This window comes from Aedes aegypti, chromosome 2 (genome assembly GCF_002204515.2).
Source record: "Aedes aegypti strain LVP_AGWG chromosome 2, AaegL5.0 Primary Assembly, whole genome shotgun sequence".
Lineage (NCBI taxonomy): Eukaryota > Metazoa > Arthropoda > Insecta > Diptera > Culicidae > Aedes > Aedes aegypti.
The window spans coordinates 256,214,584-256,237,342 of NC_035108.1; the positions used below are offsets into that span (position 1 = coordinate 256,214,584).

The 22,759-nt window shown below is 40.7% G+C and overlaps 1 protein-coding gene and 1 long non-coding RNA gene across 2 annotated transcripts; one reads left to right on the forward strand and one right to left on the reverse strand.

Annotated features, from left to right (window-relative positions):
* On the reverse strand, positions 1-20,518 carry LOC5578369 (F-box-like/WD repeat-containing protein TBL1XR1). Its single transcript, XM_001656890.2, has 4 exons — positions 20,207-20,518; positions 6,809-7,791; positions 6,631-6,747; positions 1-996 (listed from the first exon to the last, which is right to left on the reverse strand). Exons 1-4 carry the CDS (start codon positions 20,262-20,264, stop codon positions 613-615), a joined length of 1,542 nt encoding a protein of 513 aa, XP_001656940.1. The 5' UTR covers positions 20,265-20,518; the 3' UTR covers positions 1-612.
* LOC110676545 lies at positions 9,665-15,030 on the forward strand. The gene is made up of 3 exons (XR_002500499.1): positions 9,665-9,700; positions 13,098-13,099; positions 14,740-15,030. It is a non-coding gene; the product is annotated as an uncharacterized LOC110676545 (long non-coding RNA).
* Positions 20,519-22,759: the final 2,241 nt, after the last annotated feature.

Consider the following 22,759-nt stretch of genomic DNA (forward strand, 5'->3'; position numbering starts at 1 on the left):
GTGTGTCTAAAATAATGTTATGTTTATTATGCCTATATCTTCAGAATGTATTGCGTTAAACACTACTCGGCGACCATCGATGAAAAAACTGCTGATATTTTCACATATTTGAACAGCTTACACTTTCTTGAATACGTTGCATGCGGTTTATATTTTTGATTGACGAATATGTAATTTTTGTTCTTAATTTGGACAACGTGGTTAAATTTTGAGATTTTAAACTGGATTTTGGAAGCCAGGAATTGTTGTTGAGAATATAGTTTTTATGCAGTTTTTCGTTTTTAGTGGGTAGCTTATGCCAAAGAACTACACAGCGGGATCTAAACTTTCATGCCATAATCTATTCTTAAAATGCTGCACTCTATTCCTAGCGCGCAATATCTAGTCTGAGATAAAAACAGACAATACTTTCACAACGTCTCACTACAAATTTTTCTTAGAACTTATGCCCTTAATCAATGTGTTTCAAACCGAATTTTATAATTGTTGAAGCCTGTCAGCGAGTTGATTATTCTTTTTTTTTTCCTTGTCCGCTGCTTGACAACGTTACTTGGGAGTAATTCAAGAATTACTGGAGTTGGCTTTCTTCTCAGCAGCGGTTGTCGGTCCCGCTCATAACTTCCGGAGATCCAAAACGAACACACTTCCGTCACTGGCACTGGCGCCGACCTTGCTGCCCCGTGAGTTCCAGCATACCTCGAATATACCGCCGGTACCTTTATAGCTATGTACCAGTTGACCGCTCTGCGTGCTCCAGATGTGAACACATTTATCGAAACTGCCGGACGCGAGGAACTTACCGTCCGGACTAAATGCCACCGAGTAAACCGGTTCGGTGTGCTTCGTCAGCGTGTGGATGCATTGGCCTCGTTCCACATCCCACAGACGAACGGTAGAGTCAAACGAAGCGCTGGCTAGTATTAGATTCATGTTAGGGTTGTTGGTACCGGTTCCGGTAGGGGACCATTTGATGGTGTAGATTTCCTTCGAGTGAGCCTGAAACGAACAGATTGTAGTACTTATTTAGCATACTTATCATAAATGCAAGACTGCTATCCAATGTGATGGATTTAACTAAGGTGACGCAGATCATTGATGCGTGCCACTAGTTCTGTCTTTCTTTTTCAGGCTGTTATGAGAACAGCGGGAGAATGAAGGAGAGAACTAGTGGCACGCGTCAATGATCTGCGCCACCTTGGTAAAATCAATCACATTGATGCCGAATGACATAAGATCAGTTGGTATAATCTTCGGACATTAATCCATTTGACAAAATGACCGTTCAACATAACATGAAGCACATCCTATTTAAAAACAAAGAGCTAAGGAGCATGACCATTATTGGAAAAATGTTTTGCCAAGATGACAATAGCTAAGTGTTTAACTTTTCTAATGCATTAAGAAAGATTACACATATGCATTAAGTATAAACAATGACCAATGGCATGCTCTCAAAAACATGTTTTTGAACCGATTCTTATTGTTTAGCTTTCAACGGAAGATGGAAAACCCTGAACATATTTCGTAAGTTTTACCAAGAGTGGTCAAAACTGTTTCAAAAGGAACATGGTTCACACCATATTCAAAATTTCATACAGTTGTATGGTACGATGGCTATAATTCCATGATTTTTCATTTCGTCAAACGGGGTGACTTGCAACACATGGCAATATGTGGGACCCTTAATTCAAGTAGTCACACAATCAGAGCTATTATTAAAATTATTTTTACATTCTCACACATCAAACATAATTATAATAAATGTCTGATACTGATTTCAGATTGAGGTACAAACTCGTTGAAAAACACTATTTACTTTACTAGAATACCCAACGTGGCTAGCCACGTTCCAACGAAATTTGGAAGCGAAAAAGTCAGGGGGGAATCAAAAGCCGATTTTCCCGTAGCTCACAACAAAAACACGTTGAAGAAATTTTCTCCTTTCATTTAGTGGCTTACACAATTGTTTACTCATTTACTTGCGTATTTCTAGAAATCGTGTATTTTTTTAGCAATAGCACACTAAAATCAATTTCGTCATTATGCGCCTTACCCAGCTTAAACCCACGTTAATGAGTAGTTGTAAGTTAACGTGCACAACCCAAAATTGTCAAATTTCCCAAAAGTGTCAGATTCCCAAAAATGTCAAAATCATGTTGGCCACGGTTCATGTATATGTGGTTGACAAGCTTGAAGGGCCCGTGGAAAAAGTGTTTGACCTTTCATCGATTGATGAGTGCTTGGTCAAGTAAATGCATCTCTTAACAACTGTGTTAATACTCAAACTACACAAAGCTTAGCTTAGCTTAGCTTAGCTTAGACTGACTACACATATCAATGGTTGCTATTCCGTGATTGACCGAAGTCAGTGAAAATGCACAAAGAATCAACTAGAAGTTTGGCTGGGATTGGCCATAATCTTCTTCAATGTGCATAATTCAGTGCCTCTATTTATACAGGGTCAATAACGGCGCCGGCCACGTCCTTGCAGTCAGGTGGGATTGAGGGAAGGAATGTTAGTGTGTAACCCTTGCTATTTGGAGACCGTGTTTGCCTCTGCATCTCCACAAAGGTTACTAGGAGGGATGTTTGTTAATGGGAAGGATCGTTAGGTCACAGGATTCACTTTGATAAGCGATTAGACCATGATAAATAATGATTTGTGAGATATATACATGCTTATTTGCAAATATAATATTTTCATTTGATATGAACAATTTCTATGTAGTGGAAAATTATGCCGACACTTGAGGTGACGAACCATTCAAAGTTTGTTGAACAAATACCTAAATGTAACATTCCTACAGCTGTCAGGACGAAAGCATGTGTTATTATATTTTACTTATATGAAAAGAAACAAAAAACTTGATTGGTTGGAACATCATAGAACACTCTTATTCTTATGCCGACACTTACAGTGGCGAACCATCCAAAGTTTGTTGAATAAAGTGAACTTTTCGCAAGTCTACACTTGTAGTGTCGAACTATTCAAAGTTTTTTTTAATTACAAAAATAAAGGTAAAAAGGGGTGTTCTGAAAATAAAAAAATGTGAAACATAAATAATTCATGAATCAGAGTTTGTGTCGACACTCACAGTGACGAACAATTCATAGTTTGTTGAAAATTCATATTTACGTCCCACAATTGTAACGATTAAACGTGCAGTCATACATCCCAAAGAACACACATGCTACAATTGACGCCCGTTAACTCCTATAAGACTATATTTTGTCATATAAGAGTTAACACGCATCAACCACAACACGTGTGTTACTCGGGATATTTTATAGATTAGAAATAGTAGCATGAAACGAGCTCACCAATTGATCCTTTATCCTTCACTGTGCAGCCACAATCCACTCTCAGCTTCACTCGTTTGCTTGGCTATATAAAAGCACTCAGAAAAAAAAGAGGCGCGCGACCCGAAAAGGAAAAAAAACTTGGCTTTCTTGACGCACTGCCCAGCAGCAAGCGTCAAGGTCGAAGGATCAAAAAGAACTAACCGATCACGCCACTTTTTCACTTACTAGACCGACGCGCGACATGATTGATCCTGCCCTCGTCGCTTGCCCCCGTAGGAGCAAGCGTCAAGGTCGAAAGATCAAACAGAACTCTTGCTTGAGCTCTCCGAAACACTGCCCAGCAAAACTCGCGGAACGAAAAACAACTCCCGGCGTCCCGAAAACAAAGCGTCTTGCTTGGGCCCTACGAAACACTGCCCAGCAAAACTCGCGAATCGAAAAACAATCTCCCGGCGTCCCGAAAACAAAGCGTCTTGCTTGGGCCCTACGAAACACTGCCCAGCAAAACTCGCGAAACGAAAAACCTTAATACTCAAACTACACAAAGCTGAGAAAAAGTCTCCGGTCTGATGGAGATGTGATGTCAAGGAAGTGGTTATAATTTAGTTAACATCACCCGATATCGACACACGTATTGTACATATGCCACAAAAATCGCCTAAGTTTATGCTAAGAGGTCTCCACTATGCTAAGAGGAGTCAGTTTCCTGATTGCTATTGTAATGTTTTAATCTCAAATAATCACAACATCAAATGCTGTTGTAGGGTTTCTTCAACTGTGAAATTTTTCTAAAGTTTCAGAACTTTCTACGAATGGAAGAGTCACGCAAAGTTCTCGAATATTCTGATGAATATTTGCCGTAGCGTTTGTAAACATAATGTCGATTTAAAAAAAAACTATTTGAATGGTCTCACATGTCAATACACTATTGTATTGCTTTCTTTCGGTAAATAATTTCGAAGTGGTACAGACAGACATACAACTGTTAGATTATAAAAAATTTCTCTCGATGTTTTGTCTCATATTTGGTAATAAGAAATGGATGTGTATTATTAAAGAAATTTCTGAAATCTTTAAGCAAAGCATGCACTTCAACAGAAAAATAATCGCCTATCTCGATGCGTGGGAAATTTCTTGCAAGAAATGCTCAAGAAAAGCATTTTTTTGGCGCAGCACGCAGTTGAAAAGTAATGTAAATTCAAATGGAGCTCACTGTAGGAAATTTGTTGTCCATTTCTTGGGCAGTAATTTTTATTTTTCTTGAGCGGAACAGCATACTTAGCTTTACTTAGAAAAATCGAAATGGAAAAAAGAATCCTGATATTTACAATATTTGGCGCACATTCATCTTATACATATTTATCTTTTTCTTTACAAATAATAAGTTCGGGAACATTCCATGAATCAACAATGTTCCAGAATATTCTCGAATCATGGTGTAGTGTTCTTAAATGACTGTTGTAGCGCTCAATGAAACATATCGGTGAAACATTTCAAAGCGTTACTGACGACAGACAACTCTGGGATTTTATATATATGATGAGCAATTCATGGTTCATCCACCTTCTCCACGTTCCGTCTACACTTCGCCGTAGATGGTCTGTCACCTTCCGTTCAGACATCAAGGGCGTGTTGATCCTCTGCACACAGGGTTCATGTTTCGTGCCCATAGAGGAGTACCGGTCTTATCAGCGTTTTGTAGATGGTTAGCTTTGTGCAAAGGCGAACTTTGCTCGATCGAAGAGTTCTGAGCCCAAAGTAGGCACGATTTCCCACGTTGCGTCTCTGGATTTCTCTGCTGGTGTCGTTGTCAACGGTCACCATTGAGCCCAATTACACGAATTCTTCGACCATCTCGATTCGATCGCCGTCAATATGAACTAGAGGTGGAATCATGTCGTGTCCTCTTTTGAGCCAATCGCTATCATGTGCTTCGAGACATTGATGGTCAACCCGATTCACTTAGCTTCAGCGTATCCGCCATCATCTCAAAGTTTCGGGCTACAATATCAATGTCGTCGGCGAAACCAAATAGCTAAACGGACTTTCAGAACATTCGTGCCACTCGTAACTATCATCAATTTTCTTATCACTCCCCCTGACGCAATGTTGAACATTGAAAACGAAAGCCCAATTTGGCAATTGGTGGTAATAAACGGCGGCATAAAATTTGGGAGAGTACCTTGTAGGTAGCGCTCAGAATTGTGATCGCACAATAATTGGCGCAATCCAACTTGTCGCCTTTTTTGTAGACACCCGACACCTTCCAACCACTCCTCTCCTCACATCACCATTAAGGTAATGACATAAAGCCTTTGCGCTAGCGGTTCGGCTTCTCGTAAAACTTCCGTGTGTCTTTAGCGCTCTTCCATCGCTTCGCGATCTCGTTCTTCTTGCTGGCGCTTCTTTCTCCGGAAGACCAAGTTTTGTGTTCCGTGCCTATTTATACCGTGCCTCGTTCGGTGTTCCAGCATTCTCGCCCATGCTGCATTCTTCTCATCCTTCAACTGTTCGCATTCGCCGTCGTACCAGTCGTTTATCTGATTCGGAGCGGCTGAACCTAGTGCTGCTGCTGTGGTGCTCCCTATGGCGGAACGTATGTGCCTCCAGCCATCTTCAAGAGTAACGGCGCCAAGCTGCTCTCCCATTGGTAGGGCCATTTCCAGCTGGTGCGCGTATTCTTGGGCTACTTCTAAGTCCCGTAGCCGCTCGATGTTAAGCCGCAACGTTCGGCTTCGACGCGAGTTGGTCACCATCGAAAATTTTGCCTATACATACATTAACTAGGTACTGATACTAATCTAAACTTGCACTGTTGTATGTGCGAACAGTGGTGATGTCGGAGAAGAATTTTCCGTTTATTAGAACGTGGTCGATTTGATTTTCTAGTGATCTCCAGGTGGCCTTATGGATATTCTTGCGGGGGAAGAAGGTGCTTTGAACTACCATACCACGAGAGGCTGCAAAGTTGAGAAAGAGTCTATGGAAGGATTTCTTGCAAAACCCTCTGAAGGAATACTCTAAGAACTCATTTAGGAGGAATTACTGGAAGAACTTCTGGTCTATCATAGGCCATGTTTGCCCCTTTATGCTAATTTGTCACTTGTTTGAAGCGCCGTTGCTAGAAGACGCTGAAAGCTTCTTTGACCACGAAAATGTTCGTTTTCAAAAGTAAGTAAGTAACTCTAGTTGTGGCTTCTTAAACGTGGCGATTGGCCAAAAATGATCCCAATGCCGAAGTAAGGCTAAACTAAAATGGTGATGTCGAATGACCTAATACCAAATGATGTTATGCCATACGTGCTTCAACCTCTCAAAACACCTTACCTGTAGATCGTGAACGCAAGTGTCCTGCTTCATGGACCAAATCTTCAAGGTCATATCGTCCGAACACGATGCCAGCAGCTGTCCTTGAGGATCCCATTTGATGGCATTCACTTCGTTCTATAATAAAGAATATAGCATTATATCCATGATTCGTCATTGAACCTACAGTACAAATTACCGTGTGTCCTTGGAATGATTTGATCGGCTTGTCAACACCCAATTTACACACGTGAATGCATTGATCCGTGCTGCAGCTCGCAAACGATTGATTCGACTGCCAGTCGACATCCAGCGCGGGAGCCGAGTGGAAACTGAACTGCTGCGTGCATTGGCCGGTAGCCGCATCCCAGATGATGGTAGTTTTATCGACACCGGCCGATAGGATATAGTTTCCTCGTTTGTTCCACTTGAGAGCGAAAATCGGACCCTTGTGCTGTCCCAGGGTGCTCGCCAACAATCCATCCGTGCGCCAGATGCGGGCATAGCCATCGTACGATCCGGTGGCCAGCAAAGTTCCATCGCAATTCCAATCGAGGGAAGTGACATCTTTGTTGCTTGGCACTTCCGTTCCACCTTTTTGAATGCAGTGTCTCAGGACCAACTGATTGGGGTTTGTGGAGTTGTCTGACATGTCCCAAATTCGCGCAGTGCTATCTCCAGAGCCACTGGCCAGCAGATCCGTGCTTGGATTCCAAGCACATATGAACACCTCACTTTCATGTCCCCTGAGAACGGTAGCTTTCGATGCAGGAATCTCAATGCTCTGATCCACTTCCATGCTGTCAGCCGGAGCCGGTGTAGATGCGGAAGTGGTCGTCGTTGTTGTGGACGTGGTCGTTTGGGCCACCGAAGTTTCTTCCGTAGTGCTGGTACTTGTGGTACCATTTGTTTCAGTCGTTTCGGTTTTAATTGTTTGTTTCTGTTGGTTTTGCAAGTTTTGTCGAATTGCAACCACTTCCGGCATTACGGCATCGATCAAACTCAAACTCTCGACCAAACGCTGCTCAGTCCCATCTTCACCGATGCTTATCTCGGCTTCCGTATACTGGAGGCCTTTCTGCAAAATACTGAGGAGAGCAGCGGGTGGAACAAGCGCTCCATTGATGTTACTCTGAGAAATGTGCGATTCAATCCCGAATGTATACGCCGAATGTGAAAAACCTACAAAAAAAAAAAGGAAATTTAAAACCAAACCCCAACCACTCCCAAAATATGACCTTGGGGGCGATCCATTAATTACGTAAGACATTTGTGGGGGATTTTCAACCCCCCCTCCCCCCATGGTAAGATTTTTTGTATGAAAACTAAAAATAATTTATATAGCGCGTAAGAAATCTCAAACCCCCCCTCCCCCCATAACCCCTTACGTAATTAATGGATGACCCCTTATCAGAAATCTTGAGAACTCTAGCTTAGGGACGTTCCGATATTGCGAAGAATCGATATTTGATTCGCTACGATTATCGAATCGAAATATCGATACCACCGATAAATTGAATCAAAATATCGATATATCGCAATATCATTTGATATATTTAAAAGGCGCAAAATTCTTGTATTGATTAGTTTACTGACGTTGAGTTTCCTACAATTCGAAAATAATTCTATGCATGAATATTTTATTTTACGATACATCATGTAACAATTGGTATTGAACTGCTTTCAAATATTTAAAAATCAATTGTTTTACGAGAAAACCCTACAATTGTTATCCAAATATTGGTTTACGATATATTGGAAGGAAATATCGATACCACCGATATACCGATATATATAGGAAATATCGATACCAAAATATCGAATATCGAAAGCAAAATATCGATATTCCGATATATCGGAAGTACCGGAACGTCTCTACTCTAGCTAAGCTAAGGAATGAAGTTTACACGTTGCCTCGTTGAGATTTTTTAAGAATAAAAATAGTTCAGCAAAATTCCGTGATACCCATTGACTGTTTAACGATAAACTTGCGACGATCGACGCGCCCCCATATTTCATATAACGGAGGGTATTAGAACTAACTTGGAGGTGATGATTTGGAGGTTATTTGGCAATTTGGAGGTTAAAATCCCCTCCAAACACTAGCGATTTTGCGGTGGGATGTTGACGTTTGATGACGAATTGCTTTTCCATTTTTTTTGCAGATCCCTCAGGATCCGAACTAGGGCAAACGCTCCCTTAGTGGAGGTAGCTCCAATAGTGGAGGTAGTGTGTTTTGGCATGTTTCGCGCTAATAAATGATTATGTGATATTTTTGTATTATGTACGATGCAAAAATGATACAAGTAATCGAATAATATTCATGAAATTTAACCGTAAAACTATTTAAAACAATTATTTTGCTTAATTTTTTTGCTCCTTTGTACCTATAGTGGTGCATCAGTACCCATGGTGGAGGGTCCCATAAGAAATCAATGGTTTGCGCCACTAAAGGATCCATCCTTAAAATATACCTCCATTAAAGGAACAGTGTTCCTATTATTGGCGCAAGGCTTTTTGCAGGGAAATTTCAAATGAATCGTGATTTTTATACATTTGAATGATAGAAAAATTTGAGATCTATCGAATGATACGTTAAAATCATATATTTCATCATCTTAACACCGTGTTTTAGCAGTTTTCTCTTAGGTGCACCACTAATGGTACACTTGCCCTATCTAGTTAAAAATCATTTAGAGTAAAGTGGGGCAAAAGTTTCTTTTTTATCCTTTGATCTTGTCGCTCGGTCCTGTGGGAGTGAGCGACGAACACTTGTTCGGCGTTCAATGCGTTTATCGAATAATATCGCGAATTCCGCATTCATTCCAAATTATATATTTATCGTTTACCAAAACGAATCCTTTACCCAAGCTTTTCCCATATCCAAACACCCAGTGTGTCCTTGGCTTCCGTAAAGCAAATTACTCGTCAACCAGTGGCGTCTCGTCCTAAGGTGCACTTGGTGCACTGCACAGTCAAAGATTTCAAACTAACAAAGTAAATATATATTATAATTATCAATACTTCCAACATTCATAATGTGTAGTTGCTTGAAAATGTTGTTTGATTTCTTCACCTTCAATTGGTGCATGTTGGGAGGAAGTAATAAAAACACACGCGAGACTATACTTTAATAACTGCTAATTGATTAATTTATTATTCTAACGATTTCTTCTGTGCGTCTGCACTGGTCGACGGTCGGTCAGGAAAGAGACCGAACGGAAGTCAGCATGTGCTGAGCAACCTGACTGCTATAATTAATTGTATAGCATCTGACAATACTATTGTACGATTCACTATTGTTTAAGGCAACACTATTTGCCATAAGTTATCTAGATATACTACAGCTCTCCGGGCTTTAAGTCACATTTACAATACATCATTTTTTTTAAAAACGTTACAATACTTATCACTTAAGAAAAGCTACACAAACGTTTAGGTGAATTAATCACTCGATCAAACATATTACATATGAAAAGCTTACTCTACTTTATCTTCTACTCATTTCGGATACTTCAACCTCGGTTGTCCTTTCAAGCGATCTGAGCGCCGCACCTTGGGAGATTTTGACTCGCTTCGTCGACGTTTGTTGTGCTTTTTCTTCTTGCCTGCTTGCTTCGTCGACTGCGATGAGCTTGTGCTTGCCGGTTGAGTTAGGTTCTCGCGCGAACCCACAGATGGCGCACTGACTTTGTTGTTGTTTTGCTCGTTTGGCACGATTCGTTGTTGCACTGGCTGAGCGATCGGCACGGTAGGATGGAATACATCTGACAAGTCTGATACACGGATTTGATTTGCGTGTACCATTCGAACGTTTCCTTCCAAGCTAATTAAATACGTGAGTGGACTAAGTTTTTTCAAAACTATCGCGGGTATCCATCGGACTAAATCTTTGAAGTGATTACGGTACAATACCTTATCACCAGCACGGTAAGTGTTTCTAATTTCTGGTGGGGATTGAATGATTCGATCATCATTTCTGACTACATGTTTTGATGGCACGGACTCTAACCCGACTTTACGAGGGTTAATCATGTTCGTCAGCGTACGCGGCGTATACGCAAACACCATGGACGACGGCGTACGATTTGTAACCGTAGAAGGGGTGTTACGGTAGTTGATTAGGAAACGATTAATCTTCCTACCAATCGAAAGCGACTGTTGCTTATCGTCAAGTAAGTACTTCTTAAGCACATCTTTGACTGTCCTTACACCTCTCTCGGCCAACCCGTTGGATTGGGGGTGGTAAGGTGGAGATTTGGAGACTGTGACACTATTCACTTCCAAGAATCTCACGAACAGTTCGGAGTTAAAGGGGGGACCATTATCGGTGACAATTTCTTCGGCTATTCCGAAACTAGCAAAAAACGATTCGACCTGTTCTATCAACTGTAAACTGTTTGATCCTTTTAGTAGGCGAACATCTATGTACTTTGAGTAGCTATCGACTATTATCAGTAGTGTGTGACCCTCAAAGTAAAATAGATCCATGTGGAGCCTTTGGAATGGGCGTTCACATTTTGGCCATTTCGACTCAACGACTTCCTTAGGTACAGGTTGTCGTTTTTGACACACGAGACACTTCTGAACATATTCATTAATGTCCTTATCGAAGTTTTTCCACCAGACATACATTCGACCTAACATTTTCATTCTCACAACTCCGTCGTGATTTGAATGTAACTGTTCTACTACAGCCAGCTTCAGACTATCCGGGACAACAACCCTATCATCGAAGTATAACACTTCCCTATCGATGCCTAGGTGATTTCTTATTAGAAAATACGGTTTGTACGAAGGATCGACATTGCTAGGCCAACCATGTGACACGAATGCGATAATTTTGGTCAAAATTGGATCAGATTTCTGATGAGTACGGACGACGTCAATATTAACTACTTCTTGACCACTCGAAGACACACTATTAAGCCCTAGATCTGTATGCTCTACTTCTGCTAGACTCGGTAATGGTAGACGCGACAGTGCATCTGCATGGTGCATAAATTTGCCAGGACGATGTTCAATTGTGTAACTGTAACTGGCGAGAATTAGAGCCCACCGTTGCAATCTAGCAGCGGCAATAGCAGATATGCCTTTCGACGGGTTAAAAATCTCTTTTATGCCGGTGTTATCAGTTACCAATTTGAATTTGGCACCATAAATGTATTTATGAAATTTGGTGACTCCAAAGATCACAGCGAGTGCTTCTTTGTGCACTTGAGCATAGTTGGTCTGTGCAGGGGTCAGTGTAGATGAAGCGAACGAAATGGGTTTTTCGACATTACCGACAACATGGGACAAAACTGCACCCACGCCATATGGGCTAGCATCGACTGCTAACGTTATCGGTTTTAGGGGATCGTAGGGTTCAAGTAGATCATTTTCTACCAGCAACCGTTTCGTTTTCTCGAATGCAACTTGGCATTCGGATGACCACAGAAATCTTCGATTTTTCTGTAGCAAATCGTACAACGGACGAAGATGAATCGAAAGATTCGGAAGAAAACGGTGATAATAGTTTAGCAGTCCAAGGTATGCTTGGAGCTGATTCACATTTTGTGGGGGAGGAGCGTCCAAAATAGCTTTTACTTTCGCCTCACTAGGACGAATACCATCAGACGTGATAGCATATCCAACGTAATCAATCTCACTTTTGAAAAAGCTCGATTTAAGAACGTTGATTCGCACATTATGGTCGTTCAACTTTTGAAGCACCATAAACAAGTTACGACGACACTCATCAATTGTTGCGCCACCAACAATGATGTCATCCAGGTACGCAATTCCAGGGGAACCGTCCAGGACTTGATCCATAATGGATTGAAAAATCGCGGGGGCAGATGTAATACCAAACGGCATACGCGTGTAACGAAAAAGACCACGGTGGGTGTTAATCGTACATAACACTTGAGACGATTCAGACAATTGCACTTGGAGATACGCTCCCGACAAGTCAATTTTGCAAAATAGCTTCCAATTGGCAAGTTTTGCTAAAATATCGTCGACACGTGGCAAAGGATAGTGTTCGACGGTGGTGTAACGATTCAACGCGGCCTTTCCATCGAGACAAATCCTAACGGAACCATCTTTCTTGGGGACTACTACGATCGGATTCGCCCACAACGACGATCGGACGGGGACTAAAATACCATCTTCGACTAATTTCTCTAAGCCCTGCTCAACTTTTTCACGAAGTAGGAATGGGACTGAATACGCTTTATGGAAAACGGGACTAGTATCTGGCTTCAAAACTATCTCCGCGGTGAATCCGGTAATTACGTTATTCGCGGACTCGCTAACTATTCTTGGAAAACGCGTTTTGAGTTCTGATTCAAAGGAATGTTCGAACTTACCCACAGACTTGCCAGAAAATATTCTTCTCCAGTCCGGGAATACCAGATCGAGACCGTCACGACCAAGCAACGGGTTGACTTCTCTGTCGGTCCGGATTACTACCAGCTCCAGACGACCATGGATTCCGGACGGAGCGGTAACGCTGACCTCTAGCGTACCTTGCGGTTTGATTCGCTGACCTGAAACGGATACAAATTCCAATGAGGTACCTTTAATCTTACGGTTTGGGAAGAATTTGCGATACGTATCTGCGGAAATTACGCTGCGGCACGCGCCACAGTCCGCTTCGAATTCAATTCGACGACCATCGCATTCCAGCGATACGAATTCCGGCGAATCCAACTTGTTTAGCGATCCGGGAGTTGGACCACTGCTTGCCTGCTCCAGGATTGCCAGACTGACGCTAGACTGACATTTTTCCTCTGCTGATTTGGCTTCGAACGACGACGACAACGTGGACGCTGCTGCTTCCACTGGACCACCGAGCATGTTCAGGCGTAGAACCTCGACGGCCTCGGACATCTCAGCGACTCGATTACTTCCTCCAGGCTTCTTGGTTTGCTTATTCTTCGATCGACAGCATGTTGACACGTGACCTTCCTTTCCACACGAATAGCACGTCCAGCTCCGCGCTGGGCACGTGTTTGGATCATGGAGACGATTGCACCGAAAGCATGGTTTCGATGGTTGCTGACACGGACGACTTGTTTTGCTCTCCTCCTTTCCTGGGTTGCTTCGCTTGACTTTTAGCTTCTGGTGGACTTCTTTCCGAAACGTTCCAATTTTCTGCGGCGATTGGGTTGACATCTCCTTGTTTTGACTCAGAGCCGCTTCCCAACTTCGAGCTAGCGAACATGCTTTGTCGAAGGTTAGGCCCGGTTCAGTAAGTAACTTTTTCCGGAGACTCTGGTCACGAATACCAGCGACAAACTGGTCTCGCAGTGCATCCGACAGGAATGCAGCAAACTCACATGTTTGCGCGGTCGCTTTCAAGCTTATGATGAAATCGGTGATGCTTTGGGACGAAAGCTGCTCACACTTCCTAAACTTGTACCGCTCTGCGACGACGTTAGTGGTGGGGCCAAGGTGTTCCTTTAGGAGCTTGACTAGATCGGCGTACGACTTTGTACGAGGATCTTCCGGAGCACACAATCGGGTTGCGATCGTGTACAGACTGGGACCAGCGACTGTGACTAACACGGGGACTTTTCGATTGTCCTGCGTGTCGTTCACCAAGAAGAACATCTCCAACCGGTTGATGTACTCCTCGAAATTTTCACCTACCACGTATTGCTCGATTTGGCCAAACATGCCAGCACGAACGACAGGAACTACGCCGCCAGCCTCGACTTTCACTGCACCACTTGATTCACCTGCCTCATTCGCCATGACGACTAATCGAATGTGAGGTTATGTTCACAAACACGTGTTACCGACCGGTTCTTCACTTCGACTTTTTTTCACTACCTACACACAACGCGCAACTAATCACGTTTTAATCCTCGTCGCCAACTTGAAATGTTGGGAGGAAGTAATAAAAACACACGCGAGACTATACTTTAATAACTGCTAATTGATTAATTTATTATTCTAACGATTTCTTCTGTGCGTCTGCACTGGTCGACGGTCGGTCAGGAAAGAGACCGAACGGAAGTCAGCATGTGCTGAGCAACCTGACTGCTATAATTAATTGTATAGCATCTGACAATACTATTGTACGATTCACTATTGTTTAAGGCAACACTATTTGCCATAAGTTATCTAGATATACTACAGCCCTCAGTGAACAAACCGTTTGATTCTCCCTTCCATGGTCTTGCTCAACCAGCAAGCGAAAACAGCAAAGCAAACAAGACAAACTGCCATGCGTCTCCATCGTATTGCAGAGAATGTTCATTTCAGCCGTGCACTCTTTCTTGTGCACGAAAATAGCGTGTATGGACACAGCAGGAATGTGCATTTGTATTGGCATTTCTATAGCAACAGTGGCGTTGTGTAGGTAAAATCTGGTTCACTCCAATTTGTGCACCCGAGAGAGAAATTGCCGATGATGCTCGCATCACGCTAAGCCTGCTCAACGCAGCGCATGTGTTAAGGCCGCACGGGACGTCATTATAATCATCCTATCCATTTGAAGAAGCAGATCTCAAGTACCACTCCATATATGGATGTGAAAAATTTATCACTATATTCTATATATGTGGTGCACAATCGATTAAATTTTCAGCTTCATCGGTTCACTAAAACTCGAGATTTGCTTCGGCAAAGTTTTGATGATGATTGTTAGAGCGAGACAAAAGATAGGAAAAATAACACGGTCTCCCGTGTCCCCTTAAAACTACACAGAATGAGGCAAACAATGCAGGACTCTCTGGCTGAGTGAAAATTCTGTGTAAGTCGCACTCATGCTATGTGTAACCGATGTGTTGGCCATTGGCTGTGCGCGGATCGATGGAAATGGAACTGTCAGTCATCTCCCGCGCGGCAGCAAACAGTTGGCCGTTGGTAAGATGGGGAGTTTTCAGGGATTTTTTCCAGCGAAAAGCCGGAAGATGGTCGCAAATGAGAAAGTTTTTCCCCCATTTGCTTCCGCTTCGGCTATTCGAATGAAAAAATCTCTGAAAAACTTTAAAATCGGAATGTTTTTTCAATGTTTTCAGAAGCAAAACAAACATGGAAGCGAATTCCGCATTCCAAGCGTTCCTCCTCTGTGCGCATTTCACTCATTCGGTTTGTTTACCACCGTTTGCTCAAAACTGTGTACAGCCCCTTTTGCACAGAATCTGTGCTGCATGAAGAGAGGCTGATTTTGTGTACTCGGCACTCATTTCTGAGCGTGACAAGTTTAGCGTGATTGGTTTGCGAGAATTGAGAAAGCGCGCGCAACTGGCGTCACGACGTCTGCTGTTGGAAGAGAAAGCGTCAACGCCATACATGCTTTGTGTGTATGTATGTTGCATGGAGCTTCCAGGTGTCGCGTGATAGTAGGCGCAATATTGATTGGAACCAATCCAGCTTTTTACGCTCGCCATAAAAACAATATGCTATAAAATATTTGACGGAAGCGGACTATCACCACTGAACTGAAACTTTGAATAATGTCCTCAGCATGCCTTGACGAACAGTCAATTTTTTATCGTTTTCTTTCTGTCAATCAAATGAAAATTTTGTTTGGCTTTGCGGAAGTAGTCATAATGGTTACATATAATAATGAAGAACTATTTATTTTATTTTAGGCTTAAAAAAGTTAGTCGGCCATACCTCACAACAACCTGAAGGAGAAATGTTTAAAAGACCCGGCTTAGCATTTTGAAATGCGCAAGACCATGGCTTACAAATTCGCTAAAAACAGTCAAATATATCAAACATATCCTTACTAAATCATACGATGAAGTCTCACAGAATCGTGTTATAAGTTTGTCAGATTTACATAATTCTGGAAACAATTTACGCAGCATGTCGTCGGGCCGTAATACTTACAAAGTTCAAGGCATGGTTTTCACATATTTCTGGGTGAGATTATGATAAAATCCTAAAAAACATCATTAGGCATCATGACAGGATTATAGTTTGAAATTTGGATAAGGTTCTAAGGAAACTCCTAGCACGTTTATTACAGCAAACGATTCTCAGTTAACCAGTAAAGCTTCCTAATTGTTACTTAATTTTGAAAAAGATCCTTAACATTATTTTTATAAAATTCGGAACTATATTTTAACAAGGTATTTGGCGAAATCCTTATAATATGAGGTGAGATTCTCACGCAATATTTTGTAGATTTCTTACAGAATACTGAAGAGGATAATTTCAAAATCCTGGACATCATCCTCACAGATTTCATGACAAAAGTTTTTTTTTTTTTGAGCAAGAGTCTGGCGTAATAGTGAGCACGATTTTAACTCTGGGCAATATTATCACGAAATCCTGGGAGATGTTCTCACAAAATATTGTGTAAATTGCACAGTAGCAGAGATCCCCATTTTCGAGGTAAATTTCATTCCATTTTCCAGACATCAATTCTTTGAATGATTTTCATTCGATTTACGGAAGTGTTGTACAGCACTATATGATTTCAATGATATGGCCAGGCTGCAGGTATTGCGGACTTGCTTTAAATAAAACCTAAAAAAAAGGGAATGATTATTAAAGCATTATTTATGAAAATCGAAATTAAATTTTAGTTTGAGTGACAGAGAAGCAATGAAAATTATTTCAGTAAGTGATGGGTTACTAAGGATTTATTTTCGAGTTTCAGTTCAGTGGCGGTTGTAAGCTCCTGTCAATTTTTTTATAGCATGGCGAGCGTAAAAAGCTGGATACTAGATGTTATAAACATATTGGTCAAATTGATTATGTTTTATCTTATTAAATACACAAAATTCATGTGGCTGATTTTATAAACTATGTGTGAATATAGTTTTTCTTGCTCAACAGACCGACAACTGATAAATTGCGGTGGGCGTAAAGTGGGTTTCAGCGTTCAACAGTCAGTCATCATTTCACTTGAAAGCTTTGATGTATCCACAAAAGTATACAAAGAGATGTACCAGCGCTGGACATCGTCAGAAAGCTAAGATATCGTGAAACAATTGACAAGCTGTAAATAATAAGAATTATTATATAGAATAACAACGTTAGGAATAATGTTGATACGTAATTTCGCGAAAGCCACGAAATCCACGGAATTTATCTTTCATCGCGAAACTTGGAAAATGACGCGTAAATAGTTGAATTCTGAAGGTTTATATGATAATCTCAGAAAAGTTCGGATTTTTGCTCATAAGAATGGTTTATTTATTTGTAAGCCGAGTTTCATATAAAAAAATGTGCTAATCGTTTAGTTTCAAGTTAAACGTCTTTCTTCTTGTTTTAAATTTTGCATTGATAATATGATATTAAATTTCAAGCATTTTTTGTATTTTGCGAACTGTTATTACAGTGATACCTCCATGAGTCGATGTTCCATGACTCGATATCGACTCATGGAACCATACTGGAAACAACATTTCATGGTTACTATGATGGTCCCTTGAAACAGGTTTCCAAAGGATTGCTGTTCCATGACTCGATATTTCCATGAGTCGATTATCCCTTCAATATCGACTCATGGAGGTTTCACTGTATCTCAGTTCGCAAAATACGAAAAATGCTTGAAATTTACGCATATAAAGGTCATTTTTACTGTAAATATACATTTTTATGTCAAATATGATCAAACTATGGGACCGCGATTAATACGCAAAATTTTTTTTTCATCGCCTTGGTATCAGCGAAATTTTGAGAATTTTCCTTGTCCCTAAACATTGTATAAGGAATCATCCAAAATTCTTAAAACTTACAACTAGTGATTGAAACGAAGAAAACAAACAAAAAATACGTCCAATGAGCAACAAATATAATAGCTTCCAGACACTTCAAGATTGCATACAGTATTGGAAATTACATTTTAAGGTGTTAATAATATAAAATTACATTTTAAGCTGAAATACATTTAAAAAAAATCAATTGAAAAATTCGTTTTCATAATTCAAAATAAACGGTTTGTGCGAGTCAGTGCACAGGTAATCTAATTACTCACGGGACGCCTCTGTCGTCAACATTTCCCTACCATCCCAAAATTGACCTGCATTCAGACGTGACCAGTACTTACAAATTGAGGATGCTATTGATCCTGAGTAGCGTCTGTTTGTTCCCTGTGTAAGTACAGTTGTTCTTGAAATAACAGAGTAGCAACTGCGGGCGGTCAATCATGCTCATGCTCATGTTCAATTATTTCGGAACATTACATTCATTTCTTATATCTAGGTGTTCTGTGTTATTAGACAACACTATTTTCCTAATTTGATTACTTTATCCTACTTTAGCGTTGCTGCTGCTGGTCAACCGTAAAATGACCATGAAAACCTGTAACGGTACAATCATACGTATTCCGAGAAGATAAGGTGGACAGGAGAAAACCAAAAGTAGGACGAGGTCGACTTACAGAGCAACCAAAGTGGGAAATCAAACAAGGACATCAATTTGCTTCAAAAAATTGTAAAGTAGCATAATGAATGGTCCAGCGTACTCCGAACATCACTAATGTCTTCCTTATCTGGTTTCCTTCGGGCCCTGAGGGATTCGCATGAATCGAATCTAGCAATGCCGTTCAGAACAGTACCATACCACATGATTGATGTCTCTGCATGCTGTACCACAACCGCAGCGATTACTGTCTGAGAGCACTATTCGATAGAGGTGCGTTGTCAAAGTATATGGTTGGACATCAGCCGACACATTACTTTAATAAAATCTCGACTCATGTCCAACCACGGATTTCCATAGTGTTCATAACAAATTAAAAAGCTCAAAAGTGACCCTTTTCACATAAAAAAAAATTACATAAGAACGATTTGTATTAAGCATTTGACATGATGGACGTTTAACGTTCAAGATTCCATCATTTAATCATCAGCAATCATCAACATTTAAAAGCCAGTTTTATCGTTCAAATTTGTAGAAAGCCTGATGAAAATCTATCATCGTTATGCAGATAGCAAGTGCAATGCAATGATAGATATTCTTGAACATTGCTCAAATTTTGAGCAAAAAAAAACTGCTTTTGAAAATTTTTAAAGCGGTTATGGTTATTTTCCTTTGAACATAAAGTAGATGACTTTTTATAAAATATCCGATTTGTAAACGCTTCATGAAAATGTATATATTATGCTTAATGAAAAGAGTCATCCTCGTATTTTTGCAAGCCATAAATACCATGGTATTAATTATACATTCATGATATTAACATCAATACCGAATTTGTTCTCATTTCATTACGAAACACGATCAAAACAAGCGAAGAGAAATTTCTTAGTGTCCGTCCGTTTATTATGTAAGACGATTTTGGCGGTTTTTAGACCCCTCCCCCCCTGATGACTTTTTGTGAGACAATCTCTAAACAACTGAGATTTCTTACGCGCCACACAATTTATTTTTAATTTTCATACAATCAATCTTACCATGGGGGGAGGGGGGTTGAAAAATCCCGAAAATTGTCTTACTTAATTAATGGACCGCCCCTAGACAAGAGTTATTAATCTGAATACAATCTAAATAGCGACCTTTAAAAATCAATTTTAGGTGTGCTCCTCATACAAAAGATGTTTTGGAACATCTTTAGCCACCATTTAGAGGTTGAGCCCCCAAGTTGTCTGACAGAGTGAAATTTTGGGCCACCCTACGATACTCGATTCACAAAACTAACCTGACTCCTGGAGGTAGCGGTAAACAAGAAAATTCACTTCATCACTCGAGAAGCTCATCTCGCCGTCTTCCCTTTCGCTGCAGTTTGAGTTTATGCACAAAGTGATTTCCCCCGACGATTTTCACTGCAATCTCTTGCGCCTCGCTCCAAACGTCCCCAGCATTTACCAGTACAACTTCTAAGCTTCCGATTTATGCTAATCGAGTACACTTTTGTAGCTTTTTTGCACAATAAAACTAATCGAGAACTGTTTCAGGAAAAAATAATGGATGTTTTGCTTTTCTGCTCTTCTGATGTTCTGTGCGGAGGTAATTTTTTGACAAGACCAAGCCAGTACCAACACATATGCAAACGAGAAACGCAATTTCCTGCGTTTCTTGTAGCCAAGACACGAATCGTTTGGTGGAGGGGGTTGCTCTAAAAGGTCATCTACACTGTAAGGTCAAAGTACCCTTTAAAGAGTAAAAAAGTACCCTTTTTGAGAGAAACTAGTTTAACTCATAAAAAGAGTAAAGGCCCTGTACCCATTAAAGAGTAAACGGCTTGTACGTCAGATCAACGAGTGAATTTTACCCACTATCCGAAAAACATGTTTTGAGGAACAGAGTAAAATTTACTCTTTTTTATATATGGGAATTGATTATGATTTGTATGGTATTTTCGTAGAAAAATCAACAATGGATTCCTATTAATATAAAAACATCAATTTATTCAATTAAATATTAACAATAAACAACAATTATTTTTGGTCTAATGCAAGGGATTATCAGCATTTGGGGTTGCTGGCCTGGAAAATGGGGCTGCTTTTCCGGCAGGACATTCTTATGCGGGATATACTCGGCATTTAAATCATCCTGTAAAATTTATTTTTTCATTTAGTTAGCGCACACGGCAGGAAAAAGAATTTATTTAGTGCACCTACCTTGACCTTCTAGTGTTTCTTAACACTTTTTTCTTTGTTGTGGAAACAAACTACCGCTGCGAACAAAAACTGCTGCATAGTCTGATGGGGAATTCCACTATTATTGAATCGCAAGGATTTTTTCACCCAATATAGAGTAAAAGAACGCAACATATAAAAGGGCAAAAAATACCCATTATCTGGAATAATAAAATACCCCTTATTTTGACGTTTCCATATATCAGAAAATAATGGGTACTTTTCCCACATTAAAGAGTAATGTCGAGTTTACAGTGTAAACGTGTTGAGCACACTCAAGCCAATGTGATGGATTTTCCTCAGGTGGCGCAGATCATTGATGCGTGCAACTCCACTAGTCCTCCCCTCTATTCTCCCGTCATTCGTTTTGGCATCAATGATGACTTTTTAGTTTGCATGTCAAAGTGATAAAACTCAGTCTTGATAGTTTATATAGATTTGAAAAAGTATTACTGTATGCGCTAATATGCATAAAGTATGCTGATACTTTTTCAGCTGTGTCAGTGCAAAACCAAATGATTTTGTTTAATTCGAAATCGTGAGATGAATTAGCAACAATCATCTACGACGCGTATAAATTTCAATGACGACCTACTTCGCCTTATGCAGCGCAAATAGTGACGTCACTATTTGCGCTGCATAAGAACTGCGGGAGAATGAAAGAGAGAACTGGTGGCACCAGTCTATCGACATGGATGGAGACACCATCTTCTATGGGTGACAGAGCAATCGATTGGCTTGTCATATTAATCAGGCCCGGGACATCCAGTCTACTGTCAATCGCTGAAGTTGATATATGGCATGTCTAAGGTGTGAATGGCACGCATCAATGATCTTCGCCACCTGAGTAAAATCCATCAAATTACACTCAAGCACGAAACATGAACGACATGACGGCACAACAGCACCCGATGGCCTGTTTAGGGGTATCCTGTTTTTTTTTTTACATATTCTGATTCTACGTTAAAACCTGGCGTTAAAAACGGCGATGGGGATCGCCATCGATTCCAAACGAATCAATCTTCTTCTTCTTTCTGGCGTTATTTCCCCACTGGGGCAGAGCCTGCTTCTCAGCCTAGTGTTCTTATGAGCACTTCCACAGTTATTAACTGAGAGCTTACTGTGCCAATGACCATTTTTGCATGTGTATATCGTGTGGCAGGTACGAAGATACTGTATGCCCTGGGAAGTCGAGAAAATTTCCAACCCGAAAAGATCCTCGACCGGTGGGATTCGAACCCACGACCCTCAGCTTAGTCTTGCTGAATAGCTGCGCGTTTACCGCTACGGCTATCTGGGCCCGAATCAATACCGATCGCTATCGAAAATCATCGACAGGTTGACCGGGCAAGGGCGCGGTGTACTAAAAATTGCCGTTGTTAATTAATTATCCACATATGTACTAATTTCACTTGATCCACACTCAGGCAAATGGACTATCGATAAACATACACGCTAACATGAAAGTACCCATTAATGGGTAAAATAATACCCATTTCCAACTAAAGTGGCTTAACTCATTAAAAGAGTAATGTCGACTTACTCATTAAAGAGTATTGGCTTTGAACTTCAAATAATGGGTATTTTTCACTCTTGGTCTTTACAATGAAAAT

Bases quoted from the DNA above. Each gene is read 5' to 3' on its own strand.
- LOC5578369 (XM_001656890.2), bottom strand. From the start codon at position 20,264: ATGAGCTTCTCGAGTGATGAAGTGAATTTTCTTGTTTACCGCTACCTC. The intron at 7,792-20,206 runs GTTAGTTTTGTG...TTTTTTTTGTAG, and splicing joins CCGCTACCTCCAGGAGTCAG to GTTTTTCACATTCGGCGTAT. The intron at 6,748-6,808 runs GTAATTTGTACT...TCTTTATTATAG, and splicing joins AATCATTCCAAGGACACACG to AACGAAGTGAATGCCATCAA.